Source organism: Lepisosteus platostomus, chromosome 25, assembly GCF_059453375.1.
Source record: "Lepisosteus platostomus isolate fLepPlt1 chromosome 25, fLepPlt1.hap1, whole genome shotgun sequence".
NCBI lineage: Eukaryota > Metazoa > Chordata > Actinopteri > Semionotiformes > Lepisosteidae > Lepisosteus > Lepisosteus platostomus.
In genome coordinates, this window is record NC_142635.1 from 1572494 (window position 1) to 1596430 (window position 23937).

At 53.5% G+C, this 23937-nt stretch overlaps 1 protein-coding gene across 6 annotated transcripts; it reads right to left on the reverse strand.

Annotated features, from left to right (window-relative positions):
* On the reverse strand, positions 1-23760 carry LOC148640472 (Fc receptor-like protein 5). 6 transcript variants are annotated; one of them, XM_088619279.1, is made up of 12 exons: positions 22123-23758; positions 21960-22077; positions 21059-21094; positions 14103-14369; positions 12765-13055; positions 12352-12630; positions 11708-11992; positions 11074-11340; positions 9823-10089; positions 8177-8786; positions 7633-7740; positions 1-328 (listed from the first exon to the last, which is right to left on the reverse strand). In XM_088619279.1, the coding sequence occupies exons 2-12, from the start codon at positions 21988-21990 to the stop codon at positions 139-141; spliced, it is 2631 nt and encodes an 876-aa protein (XP_088475405.1). In that variant the 5' UTR covers positions 21991-22077; positions 22123-23758; the 3' UTR covers positions 1-138. The 6 variants fall into 6 exon arrangements, with proteins under 6 accessions (XP_088475405.1, XP_088475404.1, XP_088475406.1 ...); XM_088619278.1 differs by having other exon boundaries at positions 21960-23758; XM_088619280.1 differs by having other exon boundaries at positions 8112-8786; positions 21960-23758.
* Positions 23761-23937: the final 177 nt, after the last annotated feature.

Here is a 23937-nt window from a genome sequence, read left to right on the forward strand (position 1 = left end):
TGAGCATGGGTAGAATTTTTATATTTTGTTGAAAACCATGAACGGAAAATGACAGGACATACTATATTAAAGTCAATATAAAAACATCTGCTCTCAACTGATTGAAGTATAGACTTTCTCAGTCGCGAGTCAGTTCAGTCAGCTGCAGTATTTTGCAGTAGAAACAACTGCATGTAGGTCCACGGAGGAGGTGTGTCCTCCCGGCCTGCTCGCTGCCGATATTTCTTCTAATTCTTCCGCGAGTCTGTGCGCCGGTGTAAAGCAGTGTACACGTCCTCTGTGCGTCCCTGAAGGCTCAGGTAGACACTGTCCTGTGCTGCCGTCTCTCCTGAGGGGCAGAGACACAGCTGAGGATCTCCTGCTGGACATACTGTAACTAAAGAGGCCGTCCACCAGGGGACAAGACCTGTCTCACTCACACAGACTCCACCTGTCTCTGGAGTGTCTACAGTGCCCGTCTCACTCACACAGACTCCACCTGTCTCTGGAGTGTCTATAGAGCCCGTCTCACTCACACACAGTGTCTACCTGTCTCTGGAGTGTCTAAAGAGCCTGTCTCACTCACACACAGACTCCACCTGTCTCTGGAGTGTCTATAGAGCCTGTCTCACACACACAGACTCCACCTGTCTCTGGAGTGTCTACAGTGCCTGTCTCACTCACACAGACTCTACCTGTCTCTGGAGTGTCTACAGAGCCCGTCTCACTCACTCACAGACTCCACCTGTCTCTGGAGTGTCTATAGAGCCTGTCTCACTCACACACAGACTCCACCTGTCTCTGGAGTGTCTACAGAGCCCGTCTCACTCACACACAGACTCCACCTGTCTCTGGAGTGTCTACAGAGCCCGTCTCACTCACACAGACTCTACCTGTCTCTGGAGTGTCTACAGAGCCCGTCTCACTCACTCACAGACTCCACCTGTCTCTGGAGTGTCTATAGAGCCTGTCTCACTCACACACAGACTCCACCTGTCTCTGGAGTGTCTACAGTGCCCGTCTCACTCACACACAGACTCCACCTGTCTCTGGAGTGTCTACAGAGCCCGTCTCACTCACACACAGACTCCACCTGTCTCTGGAGTGTCTACAGTGCCTGTCTCACTCACACAGACTCTACCTGTCTCTGGAGTGTCTATAGAGCCTGTCTCACTCACACACAGACTACACCTGTCTCTGGAGTGTCTACAGTGCCCGTCTCACTCACACACAGACTCCACCTGTCTCTGGAGAGTCTACAGTGCCCGTCTCACTCACACACAGACTCCACCTGTCTCTGGAGTGTCTACAGTGCCCGTCTCACTCACACACAGACTCCACCTGTCTCTGGAGTGTCTACAGAGCCCGTCTCACTCACTCACAGACTCCACCTGTCTCTGGAGTGTCTATAGAGCCCGTCTCACTCACACACAGACTCCACCTGTCTCTGGAGTGTCTACAGTGCCCGTCTCACTCACACACAGACTCCACCTGTCTCTGGAGTGTCTACAGAGCCCGTCTCACTCACACACAGACTCCACCTGTCTCTGGAGTGTCTACAGAGCCCGTCTCACTCACACAGACTCTACCTGTCTCTGGAGTGTCTACAGAGCCCGTCTCACTCACTCACAGACTCCACCTGTCTCTGGAGTGTCTATAGAGCCTGTCTCACTCACACACAGACTCCACCTGTCTCTGGAGTGTCTACAGTGCCCGTCTCACTCACACACAGACTCCACCTGTCTCTGGAGTGTCTACAGAGCCCGTCTCACTCACACACAGACTCCACCTGTCTCTGGAGTGTCTACAGTGCCCGTCTCACTCACACAGACTCCACCTGTCTCTGGAGTGTCTATAGAGCCCGTCTCACTCACACACAGACTCCACCTGTCTCTGGAGTGTCTACAGTGCCCGTCTCACTCACACACAGACTCCACCTGTCTCTGGAGTGTCTACAGTGCCCGTCTCACTCACACAGACTCCACCTGTCTCTGGAGTGTCTACAGAGCCTGTCTCACTCACACACAGACTCCACCTGTCTCTGGAGTGTCTACAGAGCCTGTCTCACTAACACACAGACTCCACCTGTCTCTGGAGTGTCTACAGTGCCTGTCTCACTCACACACAGACTCCACCTGTCTCTGGAGTGTCTACAGTGCCCGTCTCACTCACACACAGACTCCACCTGTCTCTGGAGTGTCTACAGAGCCCGTCTCACTCACACAGACTCCACCTGTCTCTGGAGTGTCTACAGAGCCCGTCTCACTCACACAGACTCCACCTGTCTCTGGAGTGTCTATAGAGCCCGTCTCACTCACACACAGACTCCACCTGTCTCTGGAGTGTCTACAGTGCCTGTCTCACTCACACACAGACTCCACCTGTCTCTGGAGTGTCTATAGAGCCTGTCTCACTCACACAGACTCCACCTGTCTCTGGAGTGTCTACAGTGCCTGTCTCACTCACACACAGACTCCACCTGTCTCTGGAGTGTCTATAGAGCCCGTCTAACTCACACAGACTCCACCTGTCTCTGGAGTGTCTACAGAGCCCGTCTCACTCACACACAGACTCCACCTGTCTCTGGAGTGTCTACAGTGTCTGTCTCACTCACACACAGACTCCAGCTGTCTCTGGAGTGTCTACAGTGCCTGTCTCACTCACACACAGACTCCACCTGTCTCTGGAGTGTCTATAGAGCCTGTCTCACTCACACACAGACTCCACCTGTCTCTGGAGTGTCTACAGTGCCTGTCTCACTCACACACAGACTCCACCTGTCTCTGGAGTGTCTATAGAGCCTGTCTCACTCACACACAGACCACCTGTCTCTGGAGTGTCTACAGTGCCTGTCTCACTCACACACAGACTCCAACTGTCTCTGGAGTGTCTACAGTACCTGTCTCACTCACACACAGACTCCAACTGTCTCTGGAGTGTCTACAGAGCCTGTCTCACTCACACAGACTCTACCTGTCTCTGGAGTGTCTATAGAGCCTGTCTCACTCACACAGACTCTACCTGTCTCTGGAGTGTCTATAGAGCCTGTCTCACTCACACACAGACTCCACCTGTCTCTGGAGTGTCTATAGAGCCTGTCTCACTCACACACAGACCACCTGTCTCTGGAGTGTCTACAGTGCCTGTCTCACTCACACACAGACTCCAACTGTCTCTGGAGTGTCTACAGTACCTGTCTCACTCACACACAGACTCCAACTGTCTCTGGAGTGTCTACAGAGCCTGTCTCACTCACACAGACTCTACCTGTCTCTGGAGTGTCTATAGAGCCCGTCTCACTCACACACAGACTACACCTGTCTCTGGAGTGTCTACAGTGCCCGTCTCACTCACACACAGACTCCACCTGTCTCTGGAGTGTCTACAGTGCCCGTCTCACTCACACACAGACTCCACCTGTCTCTGGAGTGTCTACAGAGCCCGTCTCACTCACTCACAGACTCCACCTGTCTCTGGAGTGTCTATAGAGCCCGTCTCACTCACACACAGACTCCACCTGTCTCTGGAGTGTCTACAGTGTTTGTTTCACTCACACACAGACTCCACCTGTCTCTGGAGTGTCTATAGAGCCTGTCTCACTCACACACAGACTCCACCTGTCTCTGGAGTGTCTACAGTGTCTGTCTCACTCACACACAGACTCCAGCTGTCTCTGGAGTGTCTACAGTGCCTGTCTCACTCACACACAGACTCCACCTGTCTCTGGAGTGTCTATAGAGCCTGTCTCACTCACACACAGACTCCACCTGTCTCTGGAGTGTCTACAGTGCCTGTCTCACTCACACACAGACTCCACCTGTCTCTGGAGTGTCTATAGAGCCTGTCTCACTCACACACAGACCACCTGTCTCTGGAGTGTCTACAGTGCCTGTCTCACTCACACACAGACTCCAACTGTCTCTGGAGTGTCTACAGTACCTGTCTCACTCACACACAGACTCCAACTGTCTCTGGAGTGTCTACAGAGCCTGTCTCACTCACACAGACTCTACCTGTCTCTGGAGTGTCTATAGAGCCTGTCTCACTCACACAGACTCTACCTGTCTCTGGAGTGTCTATAGAGCCTGTCTCACTCACACACAGACTCCACCTGTCTCTGGAGTGTCTATAGAGCCTGTCTCACTCACACACAGACCACCTGTCTCTGGAGTGTCTACAGTGCCTGTCTCACTCACACACAGACTCCAACTGTCTCTGGAGTGTCTACAGTACCTGTCTCACTCACACACAGACTCCAACTGTCTCTGGAGTGTCTACAGAGCCTGTCTCACTCACACAGACTCTACCTGTCTCTGGAGTGTCTATAGAGCCCGTCTCACTCACACACAGACTACACCTGTCTCTGGAGTGTCTACAGTGCCCGTCTCACTCACACACAGACTCCACCTGTCTCTGGAGTGTCTACAGTGCCCGTCTCACTCACACACAGACTCCACCTGTCTCTGGAGTGTCTACAGAGCCCGTCTCACTCACTCACAGACTCCACCTGTCTCTGGAGTGTCTATAGAGCCCGTCTCACTCACACACAGACTCCACCTGTCTCTGGAGTGTCTACAGTGCCCGTCTCACTCACACACAGACTCCACCTGTCTCTGGAGTGTCTACAGAGCCCGTCTCACTCACACACAGACTCCACCTGTCTCTGGAGTGTCTACAGAGCCCGTCTCACTCACACAGACTCTACCTGTCTCTGGAGTGTCTACAGAGCCTGTCTCACTAACACACAGACTCCACCTGTCTCTGGAGTGTCTACAGAGCCCGTCTCACTCACACACAGACTCCACCTGTCTCTGGAGTGTCTACAGAGCCCGTCTCACTCACACAGACTCCACCTGTCTCTGGAGTGTCTACAGTGCCCGTCTCACTCACACAGACTCCACCTGTCTCTGGAGTGTCTACAGAGCCTGTCTCACTCACACACAGACTCCACCTGTCTCTGGAGTGTCTACAGAGCCTGTCTCACTAACACACAGACTCCACCTGTCTCTGGAGTGTCTACAGAGCCCGTCTCACTCACACACAGACTCCACCTGTCTCTGGAGTGTCTACAGAGCCCGTCTCACTCACACAGACTCCACCTGTCTCTGGAGTGTCTACAGAGCCCGTCTAATTCACACACAGACTCCACCTGTCTCTGGAGTGTCTACAGTGCCCGTCTCACTCACACACAGACTCCACCTGTCTCTGGAGTGTCTACAGTGCCCGTCTCACTCACACACAGACTCCACCTGTCTCTGGAGTGTCTACAGAGCCTGTCTCACTCACACAGACTCCACCTGTCTCTGGAGTGTCTATAGAGCCCGTCTCACTCACACACAGACTCCACCTGTCTCTGGAGTGTCTACAGAGCCCGTCTCACTCACACAGACTCCACCTGTCTCTGGAGTGTCTACAGAGCCCGTCTCACTCACACACAGACTCCACCTGTCTCTGGAGTGTCTATAGAGCCCGTCTCACTCACACACAGACTCCACCTGTCTCTGGAGTGTCTACAGTGCCTGTCTCACTCACACACAGACTCCACCTGTCTCTGGAGTGTCTACAGTACCTGTCTCACTCACACACAGACTCCAACTGTCTCTGGAGTGTCTACAGAGCCCGTCTCACTCACACACAGACTCCACCTGTCTCTGGAGTGTCTACAGTGTCTGTCTCACTCACACACAGACTCCACCTGTCTCTGGAGTGTCTACAGTGCCTGTCTCACTCACACACAGACTCCACCTGTCTCTGGAGTGTCTACAGTACCTGTCTCACTCACACACAGACTCCACCTGTCTCTGGAGTGTCTATAGAGCCCGTCTCACTCACATACAGACTCCACCTGTCTCTGGAGTGTCTACAGTACCTGTCTCACTCACACACAGACTCCACCTGTCTCTGGAGTGTCTATAGAGCCTGTCTCACTCACACACAGACTCCACCTGTCTCTGGAGTGTCTACAGTGCCTGTCTCACTCACACACAGACTCCAACTGTCTCTGGAGTGTCTACAGTACCTGTCTCACTCACACACAGACTCCAACTGTCTCTGGAGTGTCTACAGAGCCTGTCTCACTCACACACAGACTCCACCTGTCTCTGGAGTGTCTACAGAGCCTGTCTCACTCACACAGACTCTACCTGTCTCTGGAGTGTCTATAGAGCCTCTCTCACTCACACACAGACCACCTGTCTCTGGAGTGTCTACAGTGCCTGTCTCACTCACACACAGACTCCACTTGTCTGTGGAGTGTCTATAGAGCCTGTCTTACTCACACACAGCCTCCAGCTGTCTCTGAAGTGTCTATAGAGCCCGTCTCACTCACACACAGACTACACCTGTCTCTGGAGTGTCTACAGAGCCCGTCTCACTCACACACAGACTCTACCTGTCTCTGGAGTGTCTACAGTGCCTGTCTCACTCACACACAGACTCCACCTGTCTCTGGAGTGTCTACAGAGCCCGTCTCACTCACACACAGACTCCACCTGTCTCTGGAGTGTTTATAGAGCCCGTCTCATTCACACACAGACTCCACCTGTCTCTGGAGTGTCTACAGTGTCTGTCTCTCTTACACACAGACTCCACCTGTCTCTGGAGTGTCTACAGTACCTGTCTCACTCACACACAGACTCCACCTGTCTCTGGAGTGTCTATAGAGCCCGTCTCACTCACATACAGACTCCACCTGTCTCTGGAGTGTCTACAGTGCCTGTCTCACTCACACACAGACTCCACCTGTCTCTGGAGTGTCTATAGAGCCCGTCTCACTCACATACAGACTCCACCTGTCTCTGGAGTGTCTACAGTGTCTGTCTCACTCACACACAGACTCCACCTGTCTCTGGAGTGTCTATAGAGCCTGTCTTACTCACACACAGACTCCACCTGTCTCTGGAGTGTCTATAGAGCTCGTCTCACTCACACACAGACTCTACCTGTCTCTGGAGTGTCTACAGTGTCTGTCTCACTCACACACAGACTCCACCTGTCTCTGGAGTGTCTATAGAGCCTGTCTCACTCACACACAGACTCCACCTGTCTCTGGAGTGTCTACAGTGTCTGTCTCACTCACACACAGACTCTACCTGTCTCTGGAGTGTCTACAGAGCCCGTCTCACTCACACACAGACTCCACCTGTCTCTGGAGTGTTTATAGAGCCCGTCTCATTCACACACAGACTCCACCTGTCTCTGGAGTGTCTACAGTGCCTGTCTCACTCACACACAGACTCCACCTGTCTCTGGAGTGTCTACAGAGCCTGTCTCACTCACACAGACTCTACCTGTCTCTGGAGTGTCTACAGTGCCTGTCTCACTCACAGAGACTCTACCTGTCTCTGGAGTGTCTATAGAGCCTGTCTTACTCACACACAGACTCCACCTGTCTCTGGAGTGTCTGTAGAGCCTGTCTCACTCTATATGTCTCACAGTGCCAGTCTCACTCACACAGACTCCACCTGTCTCTAGAGTGTCTATAGAGCCCGTCTCACTCACACACAGACTCCACCTGTCTCTGGAGTGTCTACAGTGTTTGTTTCACTCACACACAGACTCCACCTGTCTCTGGAGTGTCTATAGAGCCTGTCTCACTCACACACAGTGTCTACCTGTCTCTGACCCTGTGCTCCAGCAGAGAGAGAGACTCACCAGGGACCCTGCGGTGCCACAGACAGACCCCAATGACCGCAGCGACGATGACCAGCAGCACAGTGACACCCATTCCCACTCCCACAGTGACTCCCAGCTGCGCAGGGCCTGTGGACACAGAGAGGGTAGATCTTCATCAGTCTGAACCGTCTTATAGAGCAATAACAGAGGAGCCTCTCTCACACTAACCTAGTGGAGATCTGGGCACAGGCTGGGAGCTGGACAGCACTGTGGACAGGCTGGGAGCTGGACAGCACTGTGGACAGGCTGGGAGCTGGACAGCACTGTCCCCAGAGGACAGAATTGCGCACAGCTATAATTGCCAGCCTCTCTCCCTCACTGACACTGAAGGACTGGGACTGCACAGAGAAGTTTATTTCTCACTCGCTGCACCAGCCTGCAGGCTGAGGCTGTGACGGAGGTACCAGGGCTCGGAGAACGAGCGCAGTGCTGTGGAACAAACCTCGCAAAGATCTCACCTGCGACACGGACGTGAAGGAGCGCACTCTCTCTGCTCACCCCGCTGTGAGAGCTGACCACACACCTGTATGTCCCAGAGAAGGAGCGGTCAGCCCTGCGGACCAGCAGACTGTAGAGCTCAGACCCCGAGCTGCTGCGCCTGACCGGGGACATCTGGACAGGCCTGGTGCTGGGGGGTCCGAGGGAGGTGTTCTGGACAGGCCCGGTGCTGGGGGGTCTGACTGCAGACATCTGGACAGGCCCAGTGCTGGGGGGTCTGACCGCGGACATCTGGACAGGCCCGGTGCTGGGTGGTCCGAGGGAGGCGTTCTGGACAGGCCCGGTGCTGGGGGGTCTGACTGCAGACATCTGGACAGGCCCAGTGCTGGGGGGTCTGACCGCGGACATCTGGACAGGCCCGGTGCTGGGGGGTCCGAGGGAGGTGTTCAGGACAGGCCCGGTGCTGGGGGGTCCGAGGGAGGTGTTCAGGACAGGCCCGGTGCTGGGGGGTCCGAGGGAGGTGTTCTGGACAGGCCCGGTGCTGGGGCTCACCGTGCTGTTGTCTCTCAGCAGGACGAAGCTCAGCGCAGGCGGGGGGTGTCTCGTGACCTCGGCCTGGCAGGTGAGGTTCAGAGACTCCCCCTCCTCCAGCTCTGCGCCTGGAGAGGCTGTCAGGGTCACTCTGGAGAGCAGCTCTGGGGACAGAGAGCAGATGGACACTCAGCACAGGGATCACAGCTCTCGGAGACGCCCGGAGCCCAGCAGCCCTGCGCTCAACACTCGCACGGGTTCTCTGCAGAGAGCCAAGCTCACACACAAGCAAGTCCATCCCAGACTGTCGCACAACGTTCTACAGCATGTAGTGTGTGTGGCTGAAACACAGAAGCAACCTGCCTTGAGTCGTGGTGAACCTACTGAAACACGGGCTTCAATAACATCAACCAAATACAACAAACGAGTAATAACGACCAATAATAATCTGGTAAAATTAATAACACTAATTCAAAACACAGAGCTGCAGTGATCCTGAGATACAGAAACAGGAGCCCGTCAGTCCCCACACTGCCCACAGAGCTGCAGTGATCCTGAGATACAGAAACAGGAGCCCGTCAGTCCCCACACTGCCCACAGAGCTGCAGTGATCCTGAGATACAGAAACAAGAGCCCGTCAGTCCCCACACTGCCCACAGAGCTGCAGTGATCCTGAGATACAGAAACAGGAGCCCGTCAGTCCCCACACTGCCCACAGAGCTGCAGTGATCCTGAGATACAGAAACACGAGCCCGTCAGTCCCCACACTGCCCACAGAGCTGCAGTGATCCTGAGATACAGAAACACGAGCCCGTCAGTCCCCACACTGCCCACAGAGCTGCAGTGATCCTGAGATACAGAAACACGAGCCCGTCAGTCCCCACACTGCCCACAGAGCTGCACCCAGTCAAGTCAAGCCTGCCGTGAGGGAGGACAGACACAAGGTCTGATACTCAGCCAACACTGCAAACTCACACTGAGGTCTGATCAAGACGATGACAGGTTCAAGCCAACAGCACACAGCGCTGCAGAGCCTCTGTCCAGAGAGGGTACAGGGGTACAGCAGGGGTACAGCGCAGCAGCACAAGAGTTTTATTGCCCATCCTCTGCATCTTCCTCCTCCTCATCACCCCAGTAACAGAGACAGAGCAGTCCAGTCCACAGATTGTCAGTGTCAGTGCAGGGCTAGTGGTGTCTTACCTCTCACAGACACTCTGCTCTCTGGAGAGACACCCCAGTGGGAGTGTTCACACCTGTAGGAGCCCTGGTCTGTCTGAGACACTCTGTCAATAGTCATCTGTCCATCTCTCTGGGGCTGGACCTTCTCACCATCTTTATAAAAGACACCAGTTGACTGATATGTTATGTATCTTCTGTAATTATCATACAGCCGGACTCGACAGCGCAGAGTCAGAGAGTCTCCTTCAGTCACAGGCTGGAGTGGGATCTGCAGGATCACAGGGCCACCTGCACAACAGAGCAAAGACACAACATCAACACTCTGGGGTGTGTAGAGTCACACACAACACATACACACACACTGGAGTGTGTAGACTCACACACAGCACAGACACACACTGGAGTGTGTAGAGTCACACACAGCACAGACACACACTGGAGAGTGTAGAGTTACACACAGCACAGACACACACACTGGAGTGTGTAGAGTCACACACAGCACAGACAAACACACTGGGGTGTGTAGAGTCACACACAGCACAGACACACACATGGGTGTGTAGAGTCACACACAGCACAGACACGCACACTGGGGTGTGTAGAGTCACACACAGCACAGACAAACACACTGGGGTTTGTAGAGTCACACACAGCACAGACACACACACTGGGGTGTGCAGAGTCACACAAAGCACAGACACACACTGGAGTGTGTAGAGTCACACACAGCACAGACACACACACTGGAGAGTGTACAGTCACACACAGCACAGACACACACTGGAGTGTGTACAGTCACACACAGCACAGACACACACTGGGGTGTGTAGAGTCACACACAGCACAGATACACACACTGGAGAGTGTAGAGTCACACACAGCACAGACACACACACTGGAGAGTGTAGAGTCACACACAGCACAGACACACACACTGGGGTGTGCAGAGTCATACAAAGCACAGACACACACTGGAGTGTGTAGAGTCACACACAGCACAGACACACTGGAGAGTGTAGAGTCACACACAGCACAGACACACACTGGAGTGTGTACAGTCACACTCTCAGCCTGTCCTTGCATCAGACACTGGAGAGACTCCAGGATACCAGTAAGAGTCTCTCACAGCACAGGGTCCACCCACACCTGTCTGGGGGCACAGGGAACGGGGCAGGAGGGCAGAGAGGTACAGCTAACAGGGCACAACCACAGCAGCAAGGCAGCTGAACCAGGAACAGAGGGCTGGGAGGACCTGGAACAGAAGTGACTCACCGGAGACCATCAGGGTGACAGAGTAACTGCGCTGTCCGGCTGTGGACTCACACCAGTAAACCCCACTGTCCGACTCAGAGGCGTAACTGGTGCTGCAGACGACTCCAGCTGTTCGACTCGGACACCCGGACACCTGTCCTCGCCCTGTCCAGTACTTCACTGTCCACCCAGCAGAGCCCCCCTGGACCTCACAGCGCAGAGTGACCGTCTGTCCGGTGAAGTGCTGAGTGCTGGACGGGCTCACGGTCAGAGTGACCTTAGGCAGCGCTGAGACACACAGACACAGCAGGGTCAGAGTCCAGACAGACAGTAAGGACAGACCCCTGTTCCTCCAGTGGGACAGCAGGACACAGACCCGTCCCCAGAGACACAGAGACACAGCAGGGTCAGAGTCCAGACAGACAGTGAGGACAGACCCCCTGTTCCTCCAGTGGGACAGCAGGACACAGGCCCGTCCCCAGAGACACAGAGACACAGCAGGGTCAGAGTCCAGACAGACAGTGAGGACAGACCCCCTGTTCCTCCAGTGGGACAGCAGGACACAGACCCGTCCCCAGAGACACAGAGACACAGCAGGGTCAGAGTCCAGACAGACAGTGAAGACAGACCCCTGAGCTGACAGAGATGATCTGACCTGTGATGTTGAGGATGACGGGTTCACTGAGCTGTGATTGAACTCCTCTCTGTCCCCGACACCAGTACTGTCCCCGGTCAGACTCAGCAGCTGCAGTGATGGTCAGCGTGTGTCCAGTTACTCTGCGTCCAGCAGTCTGGGACACTGCAGTGTCAGTGGTGTCTTTGTACCAGAGATATTTCCAGCCTGTAGTCTCCCCATCAATCTTACAGCTCAGAGAGATGGTCTCCAGGAGGAAGACCTGAGTCCAGGGGGGCTGCAGGCTCAGGACAGGTGTGGGCGGCTCTGAGGAAGAGACCAGACAGGCCTTCAGGAACTGGGACCTGCTGAGGGTCCGCAGTGCCCGTGTCCTCAGAGGAGGAGAATGAACCCTCCACACCACTGAACCACACCAGGGATCGAGAATAAACAAACCTGGTGACCACAAAACCAAATCTTCACTACTTAATCATACATCCTCATGTCATCCCTCATAAATGCACAATATTCTAGAAAGAGTATTCACAAATACTCACTACTGACATGAATCTATTTCCTCTCAGTAATTTTCTGTTTAATTTCAGAGAACAAGCTGCTGAGCTCTCAGGCTTTAGCAAGAAAACTATTCAGAAGTGCTGAGAGGATTATCGTGCTGAAACACTGACCTGACACAGTTAGAGAGACAGAGTCACTGAGCTGTGACTGAACTCCTCTCTCTTCTCTCTGTCCCCGACACCAGTACTGTCCCCGGTCAGACTCAGCAGCTGCAGTGATGGTCAGCGTGTGTCCAGCAGTCTGGGACACTGCAGTGTCAGTGGTGTCTTTGTACCAGAGATATTTCCATCCTGTAGACTCCCTGTCAATCTCACAGCTCAGAGAGACTTTCTCTCCAGTGTAGAAGCGACTCCAGTGAGGATCTACTCTCAGCGCAGCCCTGGGCAGAGCTGTAGGAACAGAGATTTACAAGAGAAGTGAGTCACTCATTGTCACTCTGTGAAAGCCCCTCTGTCAGCTGTGCCTCCTGTCCCAGAGCAGAGGGACAGGAGTCCTCAGGGCGCAGGTGTTTGGACAGACTCACCTGTCACTGTGAGAGTGATGGAGCTGCTGGTGCTGGACAGAGCAGAGTCACCTCTCCTCACACCCTGACAGCTGTACTGACCACTGTGGGACTGAGCCACAGGGCCGAGTGAGAAGGTGTTCTGATCGTGGGCTGTGGACACCGAGGGAAACACCTGCTCCCGTCCTCTGTACCACCTGTAGCTCCAGACAGAGTCTCCTCCACCCTGAACCTCACACCTGAGAGTGACCTGCTCTCCAGTGAACAGGGGTGTCCAGTCTGGTTCCTGGGTCAGCACAGCCCCCGGCCTCCCTGCAGAAACACAGCAGCACACAGCTGTCAGCTGCCCTGTCTGTAGGGCTCTCTGAGCATGAACCTGGAGAACCTTCACCACCTGCACACAGGCACCTCACCGCCTGCGCAGTGACCTCACCGCCTGCGCAGACACCTCACCGCCTGCGCAGACACCTCACCGCCTCTGCACAGACACCTCACTGCCTGCGCAGAACCCACACCCAGTTTGGATCGCTCTGCTGTTTTTTCTTTTTTATACAGGAAACCATTCTTGATATCTCAGCCATGGCTGTTTTAAGACAGGGGTTTCCAAGCTTTCGAAAGGGGCGTTAGCTCACGCACTTGGAGTTGCATGCCATCAAACATTGTAAATGTCAATGACAGCTCTACTTACATTTAAATAAAACATATAATAATAAAAAATAACATTAATCCCAAATTAATCAATATCCACATCTTTCCACTGTGTGACTCCTGCCCTTGCTTTCCTTGCTGAGCTGTCCAGTCTCAGGCCCGTAGCTGGACACTTTAAGCAGCACGCAAGCCGCTGAGTGTTCAGCTGTAAACCGGCTCACAGAGGTGTGTTGATCCCAACGCTGAGAGCAGTGAGGAAGCCTCTGTCTCCAGTCAGTCAGATCTCACTGGCGCCTGACAGAGACGCTGGGATGGCTTTCAGCAGCCTCAGGTGTGTTTCTCTGATCCCGCAGTTCAATAAGGCTGTTGCGTTGTAATTCATTTAACCGTATTTCGAAATCCTCAACACCCTCCCACACAGCGCTCAGTGTGTGAGGAGTGTCTCTGGACTCACAGCAGTCAGCACAGTCTCTGCTGGTGGAGAGCCTGTGGAGTCTCATGATCAAGTCTTACATGAACACAGACAAAGCCCTGAGTTTCAATATCCTTCACTAGACCTGCCACATGGCCAGAGCCTGCTATCAGAATTTCTTGAGCAACTGGTAACACCCCCCACAGTTGACACTGTAAACCAGTCAGCTGTGAAGAATCCACACTCTTGGGGCTGGGAGCACTGGTGCCCAGTCCTGCTGAGAATGACCAGACACTCACCTGACACCTGGAGCTGCACAGCATCACTGTCCTGAGTGAAGACGACTGGAGTCCCTCTGCCAGCTCTGCACCTGTACTGCCCTGAGTCTGTCAGAGCAGCTCTGATGGTGTCCCTGTGGTCAGATTGGTAAACCTTAGTACTGTCTCTGTACCAGTAGTATCTCCAGTCAGTAGAGTTGTCTCCCCTCAGCTCACAGCGCAGGGTCACCGAGTCTCCTGTGAAGATCTGCTGGCGATCACAGGTGAGGACGGGCTTCAGCGGAGTCCCTGCAGGAGTAGAGACACTGCAGTGTCAGTGGTGTCTTTGTACCAGAGATGTTTCCAGCCTGTAGTCTCCCCGTCAATCTCACAGCTCAGAGAGACTTTCTCTCCAGTGTAGAAGCCACTCCAGTGAGGATCTACTCTCAGCACAGCCCTGGGCAGAGCTGTAGGAACAGAGATTCACAAGAGAACTGAGTTTATCCCCTTTGCCCTGAACCCACAGTTGAGAGAGACTGCAGCTCCTGGTCTCACACTACACGACAGAAATCAAGTTCCTGCTCTATGCAGGTGACCTGGTCCTGCTGTCGCCCACAGAACAGGGGCTGCAGCAGAACCTGGCACTGCTGGAGCAGTACTGTCAGACCTGGGCACTGACAGTCAGTCTGGACAAGACCAGAGTTATGGTTTTCCAGAAGAAAGCCAGACCTCAGGGAAACAGGTACAAATTCACACTGAACAACAACACATTGGAGCACACATCCAGCTACACATATCTCGGTCTCACCATCAGCTCTTCCGGGAGTTTTGACCTGGCAGTGAAGACACTGAGGGAGAAGGCACTCAGGGCTTTCTACACAATAAGAAGGAGGCTCTTCAACATCAACCCACCAACAAGAATCTGGCTCCAAATATTTGAAAGTGTAATCCAACCCATTGCCCTATACGGCAGTGAAGTGTGGGGTCCCCTCACAGACCAGGAGTACACCCAATGGGACAAACACCCCACAGAAACTCTGCACATGGAGATCTGTAGAAACATCCTCCGTGTGCAGAGAAAAACACCTAACAACAGGTGCAGGGCCGAATTAGGCCAGTACCCACTATTGATAAACATACAGAAAAGAATATTAAAGTATTGGCTACACCTAAAAAACAGCGACCAAAATTCCTACCACCACAGAGCCCTGCTGAGCCAAGAGCTGAGCTCAAAACAGAGCCCCCTGAGCCAGCTGGTCCTGAGGCTCACTGACCTGAGCCACACCGACACTAACCAGCATCAGGACAGCACTGCTAGAGCACCACAACTCAGACTCAGCCACATCACAGCACAATACACACAACACACAACCAGCCTCAGGAGAGCACTGCTAGAGCACCACAACCCAGACTCAACCACATCACAGCACAGATCAAGCAGCAATATCTCACACACTGGGACACACACACACAAACACAACATAAACTGGAATGCTACAGAACCCTAAACAGACAATACACACTAGCTGAATATTTGACCAAAATAAGAAACAACAAACAGAAAACGACCCTGACGAAGTACAGGCTCAGTGACCACAGCCTGGCCATAGAAACTGGACGACACAGGCAGACCTGGCTGCCCAGAGAGGACAGGCTGTGCTCCCACTGCCAGCAGGGAGAAATAGAGACAGAGGTGCACTTCCTACTGCACTGTGACAGATACTCTGGGATTAGAGAAACATTCTTCCCGAAATTCAGAAATCTAATCCCGGAGTTCCCACACCTGCCAGAATCACAACGGGTCCCAATCCTACTGGGAGAGGGAGGAGGGAACTCAGTTGATCTGGCAGCCCAGTATGTGATCTCCTGTCCCAGCCTGAGGAACAGTGAGTCTGTCTCCCAATAATGCTCCAGCCACCTACAGAATATGTCAATATTTTATAATATCTCTTTGTTGTAAATGTCTGTAATATGTCTGTAGATTTTATTTTACTTCTATTTTTTGTTTTGTTTAATGTAAATATCATGACTTTCATTTGCTTTGGCAACACTGATTGTACCCATCGGTCATGCTTATAAAGCACCTTGAATTGAATTGAATTGACTGTCTGCTGTGTTTCAGGGTGGAATCGAGCTGTTCCAGCAGGGAGCTCCAGCGCAGGTGTGGAGTAAAGTGTCGGCGCTCCTAGTGTTCAGACACAGGCAGCAGACTGACTCACAGCGCACAGAGGAAACTCTCCTCACATGAGTGTCTGAACCCCACAGGGACGGCTGCTTGTGCCCAAAATCAAAACACAAAACTTACAATCTTCCAGCTGCCATTCAGTCATCAGCAGTGTTAATCAGAAAGCTGGTGACGAGAATTCCTCACATTCCTGTCAAAGCCCTTCCTTCCAGAGAATCCCAAAGCGCTTTCCACAGTGCCTTATCAGCCAGCAGCCACCTCACCCTGCAGCTCCCAGCTGGCAGCCCACTGAAGCCCAGCAAGTGTGGGCCTGGTCAGTATCTGGAGGGGAGACTCCTGGGAAAAACTAAGCTTGCTGCTAGAAGAGGTGTTAGTGGGGCCAGCAGGGGGCGCTCACCCTGCAGGCTGTGTGGGTCCTGATGCCCCAGTATAGTGACGGGGACACTAGACTGTAAACAGGCGCCGTCCTTCAGATGAGACGTAAAACCGAGGTCCTGACTCTCTGTGGTCATTAAAAATCCCAGGGCATTTCTCGAAAAGAGTAGGGGTATTGTCCTGGATTCCTGGCCACATTTCCCCCTGGCCTTTACCAATCATGGCCTCCTAATAATCCCCATATATGAACTGGCTTCATCACTCTGCTCTCCTCACCACTGATAGCTGGTGTGTGGTGAGCATTCTGGCGCACTATGGCTGCTGTCGCATCATCCAGGTGGAGCTGCACACTGGTGGTGGTGGAGGGGATCCCCATTACCTGTAAAGCGCTTTGAGTGGAGTGTCCAGAAAGCGCTATATAAGTGTAAGCAATTATTATTATATTATTATTATAACAAAAGTATATTCAGATCCTTGCTATGGACTCCCACTGTGTGATGTACAAACCGATACCCACACACTGTCAAACTTCAGATTTCACACGAACTCTGATCGCTCTCGGTTCAAATCCCACAGCCGGCAGTGAAATCCTACTCCGTTGGGCCCCTGGGCAAGGCCCTTAACCCCAACTGCTCCAGGGGCACCGTATAAATGTCTGACCCTGCGTTCTGACCTCCAGCTTCTCTCCCTGTCTGTGTGTCTCATGGAGAGCAAGCTGGGGTCTTTCGAAAAAACGAATTCCTAATTCAAGAAATTCTATAGTGCCAATAAAGGGATAAAGTTATCTTAATATCTGTTTACATCTTGTCAGTTTGGAGGAGCAGAGCAGGCTGTGTGTAAGACGAATGCTAACCGCTTCCTCACAGTGACCGGACTGCAGCCTGGACAGCAGAACCCTTCTGCAGAAGACTGCTCACAAGACACCAGCTCCACCCCTGCTGAAGATCACCTGCTCCTGGCTGACACTCAGCAAATCGGGGGGAGAGAAAACGCTTCAGCTGCAGAAATCAGGGGGACTTCAGGGAGGCCAGAGACTACAGCCCAGAGTGGGTTTCAGCCTGAACACGGAGCTAGCACACCTACTCCTAGACACAGCCTGGGGCTGTTTAATGACCAAGGAATCAGGACACTCAGACTAACGGTCTTGTTACAGGGACACTGGATAGGAAAGTCTGGTCAAAGGGAAGAGCACCCTCTACTGACAACTCACCCTGCGGGGTCACACTGCTGCATGTGTTCTGATTGTGACTCACCAGACACAGTCAGAGAGAGAGCAGCACTGAGCTGCACACTGACACACTGAGCCAGACTGATGGACTCACACTGATCTGAGAGACACTGGACTCACCAGACACAGTCAGAGAGAGCAGCACTGAGCTGCACACTGACACACTGAGCCAGACTGAAGGACTCACACTGAGCTGAGAGACACTGGACTCACCAGACACAGTCAGAGAGAGCAGCACTGAGCTGCACACTGACACACTGAGCCAGACTGAAGGACTCACACTGAGCTGAGAGACACTGGACTCACCAGACACAGTCAGAGAGGCAGCAGCACTGAGCTGCACACTGACACACTGAGCCAGACTGAAGGACTCACACTGAGCTGAGAGACACTGGACTCACCAGACACAGTCAGAGAGAGCAGCACTGAGCTGCACACTGACACACTGAGCCAGGCTGAAGGACTCACACTGAGCTGAGAGACACTGGACTCACCAGACACAGTCAGAGAGAGCAGCACTGAGCTGCACACTGACACACTGAGCCAGACTGGAGGACTCACACTGAGCTGAGAGACACTGGACTCACCAGACACAGTCAGAGAGACAGCAGCACTGAGCCACACACTGACACACTGAGCCAGACTGAAGGACTCACACTGAGCTGAGAGACACTGGACTCACCAGACACAGTCAGAGAGAGAGCAGCACTGAGCTGCACACTGACACACTGAGCCAGACTGAAGGACTCACACTGAGCTGAGAGACACTGGACTCACCAGACACAGTCAGAGAGACAGCACTGAGCTGCAGACTGACACACTGAGCCAGACTGAAGGACTCACACTGAGCTGAGAGACACTGGACTCACCAGACACAGTCAGAGAGACAGCAGCACTGAGCTGCAGACTGACACACTGAGCCAGACTGAAGGACTCACACTGAGCTGAGAGACACCGGACTCACCAGACACAGTCAGAGAGACAGCAGCACTGAGCTGCAGACTGACACACTGAGCCAGACTGAAGGACTCACACTGAGCTGAGAGACACCGGACTCACCAGACACAGTCAGAGAGACAGCAGCACTGAGCTGCAGACTGACACACTGAGCCAGACTGAAGGACTCACACTGAGCTGAGAGACACCGGACTCACCAGACACAGTCAGAGAGACAGCAGCACTGAGCTGCACACTGACACACTGAGCCAGACTGAAGGACTCACACTGAGCTGAGAGACACTGGACTCACCAGACACAGTCAGAGAGAGAGCAGCACTGAGCTGCACACTGACACACCAAGTCAGACTGAAGGACTCACACTGAGCTGAGAGACACTGGACTCACCAGACACAGTCAGAGAGACAGCAGCACTGAGCTGCGCACTGACACACTGAGCCAGACTGAAGGACTCACACTGAGCTGAGAGACACTGGACTCACCAGACACAGTCAGAGAGACAGCAGCACTGAGCTGCACACTGACACACTGAGCCAGACTGAAGGACTCACACTGAGCTGAGAGACACTGGACTCACCAGACACAGTCAGAGAGACAGCAGCACTGAGCTGCACACTGACACACCAAGCCAGACTGAAGGACTCACACTGAGCTGAGAGACACTGGACTCACCAGACACAGTCAGAGAGACAGCAGCACTGAGCTGCACACTGACACACTGAGCCAGACTGAAGGACTCACACTGAGCTGAGAGACACTGGACTCACCAGACACAGTCAGAGAGACAGCAGCACTGAGCTGCACACTGACACACTGAGCCAGACTGAAGGACTCACACTGAGCTGAGAGACACTGGACTCACCAGACACAGTCAGAGAGAGAGCAGCACTGAGCTGCAGACTGACACACTGAGCCAGACTGAAGGACTCACACTGAGCTGAGAGACACTGGACTCACCAGACACAGTCAGAGAGAGAGCAGCACTGAGCTGCACACTGACACACTGAGCCAGACTGAAGGACTCACACTGAGCTGAGAGACACTCAGCTAAAGGAGGCTTTGCAGGAGACCCTGAAGAGGAGTCTGCACTCCTCCTGTACAGTAGGGCTCCTCCTGTTGCCCTCTCCAGTCTGCTCCCACACAGCCCTGCCACACACACAGCTGGGCCACTCAAACTGCAGCAATGCTGAGGACTGGAAGGGCTGTACTTTCACCCCATCAAACACTGAACCCCACCAAACCACGAAACACTATCCTGTGAGAAAGGCGGCAGAGCAAATCTCAGAAGTCTGAGGAGGTAAATGTGCTCATTCATCAACACAATAAAAGTGACACTTACCCTGTTCGCTTGTTTCAGAATCTTCCTTTAATAATAATAATAATAATTAATTAATAATTGCTTACACTTATATAGCGCTTTTCTGGACACTCCACTCAAAGCGCTTTACAGGTAATGGGGATCCCCTCCACCACCACCAGTGTGCAGCCCCACCTGGATGATGCGACGGCAGACATAGTGCGCCAGAACGCTCCCCACACACCAGCTGTCAGTAGCAGAGTAATGAAGCCAATTCATAGAGGGGGATTATTAGGAGGCCATGATTGGTAAGGGCCAAAGGGGAATTTGGCCAGGACGCCGGGGTTACACCCCTACTCTTTTCAAGAAATGCCCTGGGATTTTTAATTAACACAGTGAGTCAGGACCTCGGTTTAACGTCTCATCCGAAGGACGGCGCCTATTTACAGTCTAGTGTCCCTGTCACTATACTGGGGCATTAGGACCCACATGGACCACAGGGTGAGCACCCCTGCAGGTCCCACTAACACCTCTTCCAGCAGCAACCTTAGTTTTCCCCAGGAGGTCTCCCATCCAGGTACTGGCCAGGCTCACACCTGCTGAGCTTCAATGGGTTGCCAGTTGTGAGTTGCAGGGTGATATGGCTGCTGGCATATCCTTTCTCTCAGTGTCATTGAAATTACCAGCATGTATCACTCCTGCTGCTGTAAATAAATTTGAATAAGACAGCGTCTCATAATTAAATAATTAAGTGTTCAGTTTCAATGGGATGTGCTTGTAAATTTAAAGATTATTCTCTCTATGGGATGTGTGTGAGTCTAGAGTTTGTCGTGTCAGTGAGGTGTGTGTGTGTGTGCGTGTGTGTGTGTGAGTCTAGAGACTGTCCTGTCAGTGGGGTGTGTGTGTGAGTCTAGAGTGGGTGTGTGTGTAGAAGAGTCCAGACTCTGGGCTCTTACCTTGACAGCTGGCAGGGCTGATCACTGCAGCGAACACTGAAACACAGAGAAACACACAAGCTGAACCCCTGCAAGTAAACCCACAGCTGTGTGTGGAGCTGAATACCTGTTTAATAAAGACAGTGAGTGTCTCACCGACTGACAGAAAGTACAGATCTTCTGGTTCAGCAGGCTGACGGGCTGCTCTTACAACAGGACGCATTATTCTGCACGTTACTGAACGTCTGTACAAGTGTCACAGGCTGTAAGGAGCCTCTGCAGGTGAAGGAGAACGAGGTGTCTGTGACACAGTATCGCTGAGCCGTGTCTCTCCTGGCTCATGAACACAGTCTGCTCGGTTCTCCCTGAGGCCCGAGAGAGACCCGGTCCGACCCGATCTGATCCAGAACAGAGAGAGGTCCAGCTGCATCCGCTTCAACAACATGGCTGGGCAGCTTGTTCTACTCTCCCACCACTCTCGGTGTAAAGTGGTGCCTCCTTTTCCAACTGGTATTTACCTGGGCTGATTGATCTTTCAAAGTCTTCAGTAATCAGAACAGGAATATTCCAGCTCCTACTTCTCAGGAACCCATAACCGGTCAGAACTGTTTGAACTGGGGGACACTTGGTGCACACATTTTCACAGGGGTCTAGAGTTACTGCGGTACAGTACTCCTGGCTCTAGAGTTACTGCGGTACAGTACTCCTGGGTCTAGCGTTACCGCGGTACAGTATTATGCCCAGAGACTCTTGCCGCTTGGGTAAGTGAGAGAAGACACACACACACACACACACACACACACACACACACACACACACACACACACACACACACACACACACACACACACACACACACACACACACACCTCGCCCTGCAGTGCTCTCTCCCCCAGTCCCCAGCCCACTGGCCCACACTCACCCAGCAGCGCCCCCAGGGCGGCACTGCCCATCCTGCAGGCTCCTGGCTCCGGGTGCGATCCACTGGCTCCCTCCTCTCGCAGCTCCTCTCTCCTCTCGCAGCTCCTCTCTCCTCCCTGCTCTCACAGCTCCTCTCTCCTCTCACAGCTCCTCTCTCCTCTCACAGCTCCTCTCTCCTGGCTCGCAGCTCCTCTCTCCTGGCTCGCAGCTCCTCTCTCCTGGCTCGCAGCTCCTCTCTCCTCTCGCAGCTCCTCTCTCCTCTCGCAGCTCCTCTCTCCTCTCTGCTCTCACAGCTCCTCTCTCCTCTCTGCTCTCACAGCTCCTCTCTCCTCCCTGCTCTCGCAGCTCCTGGCTCCGGGTGCGACCCTGCGGCTCTGTGCTTCCTCAGCAGCACTTTCTGCTTCCTGAAGGCCAGCTGTGCAGCTCAGGGGAAGTGCAGAGACACAAGTCCACACGTCTCTGAGGTTGGCAGCAGATATAAATAAAGGCTTCGACACCCGGCCGGCAGCCACAGGAAGCTTTAGGGAGACGAAAGCAGCTGACCTCACCCAGAGGCTGGCCCCCCTGCACTGGCGCCCAGCAGTATGGCAGCCCCAGCAGGAGCACCTTCTGACCCTGTACAGCTCTGGAGGAGCCGACAGGCTCAGTGTTCAGCCCCTCTGGACAGCGACAGCCCAGAAGAGACTCCACCCCTTCAGGGACCTGCCGCAGGTCAGAGTCAGGTCAGCACCTGAGCGCGGTCCTGCCTGTCCGCACTGGAGCTCAGCTGATGTGAGGAGGGAGACCGAGACCCCGCTGGCCCTGGACAGAAACTGCTAGAAGCAGCGAGAGCTGCGTGAGACCGAGAGAGCGGAGCGAAAGAAAGGGAAAAAGAAGAAGTAAAAGAGTGAAGTTTAAGAAAATAAAAGCCTGCAAAAGGAAGGGCAAAACAGATGAATGAAATCATACAGATCTCCTCCAACGTTTGCAGTGTGGGGGATGGGTTCAAGAAAGATCCCAGATTCTCATCCAGCTGTGAGAGAAGCCAGAGTATTGGCTCCAACACCATGGCTGGGCAGCCTGTTCCCCGCCCCCACCCCCCTCTGTGTACAGTAGAGCCTCCTGTCCTGACTGGAGGAGCTCATCCAGCTGTGTCTGGAGAAAAGCCAGGGTATCGGCTCCAACACCATGGCTGGGCTGTGTGAAACAGCTGCTCTTCTCTCGGCAGACCCAGAGGCAGCGCGTCGCGATGAGGAATTAACAAGGACACTTCACAGGCCCAGAGAGGCTTTTCACAGGGAGGTGTCACACATGCAGTGACCGAAGCCCTGCAGCTCAGTGAGGCTCTGCAGGAGAGAGCAGGCCGAGAGACAGCAGAGCCGAGGGCGGAGGCACTCTGCAGTGGGCTCAAACCACAGGCCTTATTTCTGCAAAGGAGAAGTGTCACTGAGCTCAAACACTTTCTTCACTGATAAGTGTTTCTGAGAAGAGTCAGCTGGCAGTTGAACAGGAGGTTTCACACAGGAAGAGGCTCAGTCTGAGCTGAACTGCTCCACAAGAGCTTCTGTCCCAGAGAGGCTGTAGAGCACTGAGACTCCCTGCACCCCAGAATCTGATCTACACCAGCACTGAGACTCCCTGCACCCCAGAATCTGATCTACACCAGCACTGAGACTTCCTGCACCCCAGAATCTGATCTACACCAGCACTGAGACTCCCTGAGCCCCAGAATCTGATCTACACCAGCACTGAGACTCCCTGAGCCCCAGAATCTGATCTACACCAGCACTGAGACTTCCTGCGCCCCAGAATCTGATCTACAACAGCACTGAGACTCCCTGAGCCCCAGAATCTGATCTACAACAGCACTGAGACTTCCTGCACCCCCGAATCTCATCTACAACAGCACTGAGAGTTCCTGCACCCCAGAATCTCATCTACACCAGCACTGAGACTCCCTGCACCCCAGAATCTGATCTACAACAGCACTGAGACTTCCT

What these genes read in the sequence shown, in the direction of transcription:
- LOC148640472 (XM_088619279.1), bottom strand. Translation starts at nt 21,990, where the DNA reads ATGGGCAGTGCCGCCCTGGGGGCGCTGCTGG. An exon ending in CGCCCTGGGGGCGCTGCTGG is followed by an intron (nt 21,095 to 21,959) that starts GTGAGTGTGGGC and finishes TCTGTGTTTCAG; the next exon opens with TGTTCGCTGCAGTGATCAGC. An exon ending in TGTCTCTCTAACTGTGTCAG is followed by an intron (nt 11,993 to 12,351) that starts GTCAGTGTTTCA and finishes TCTCTTCCTCAG; the next exon opens with AGCCGCCCACACCTGTCCTG.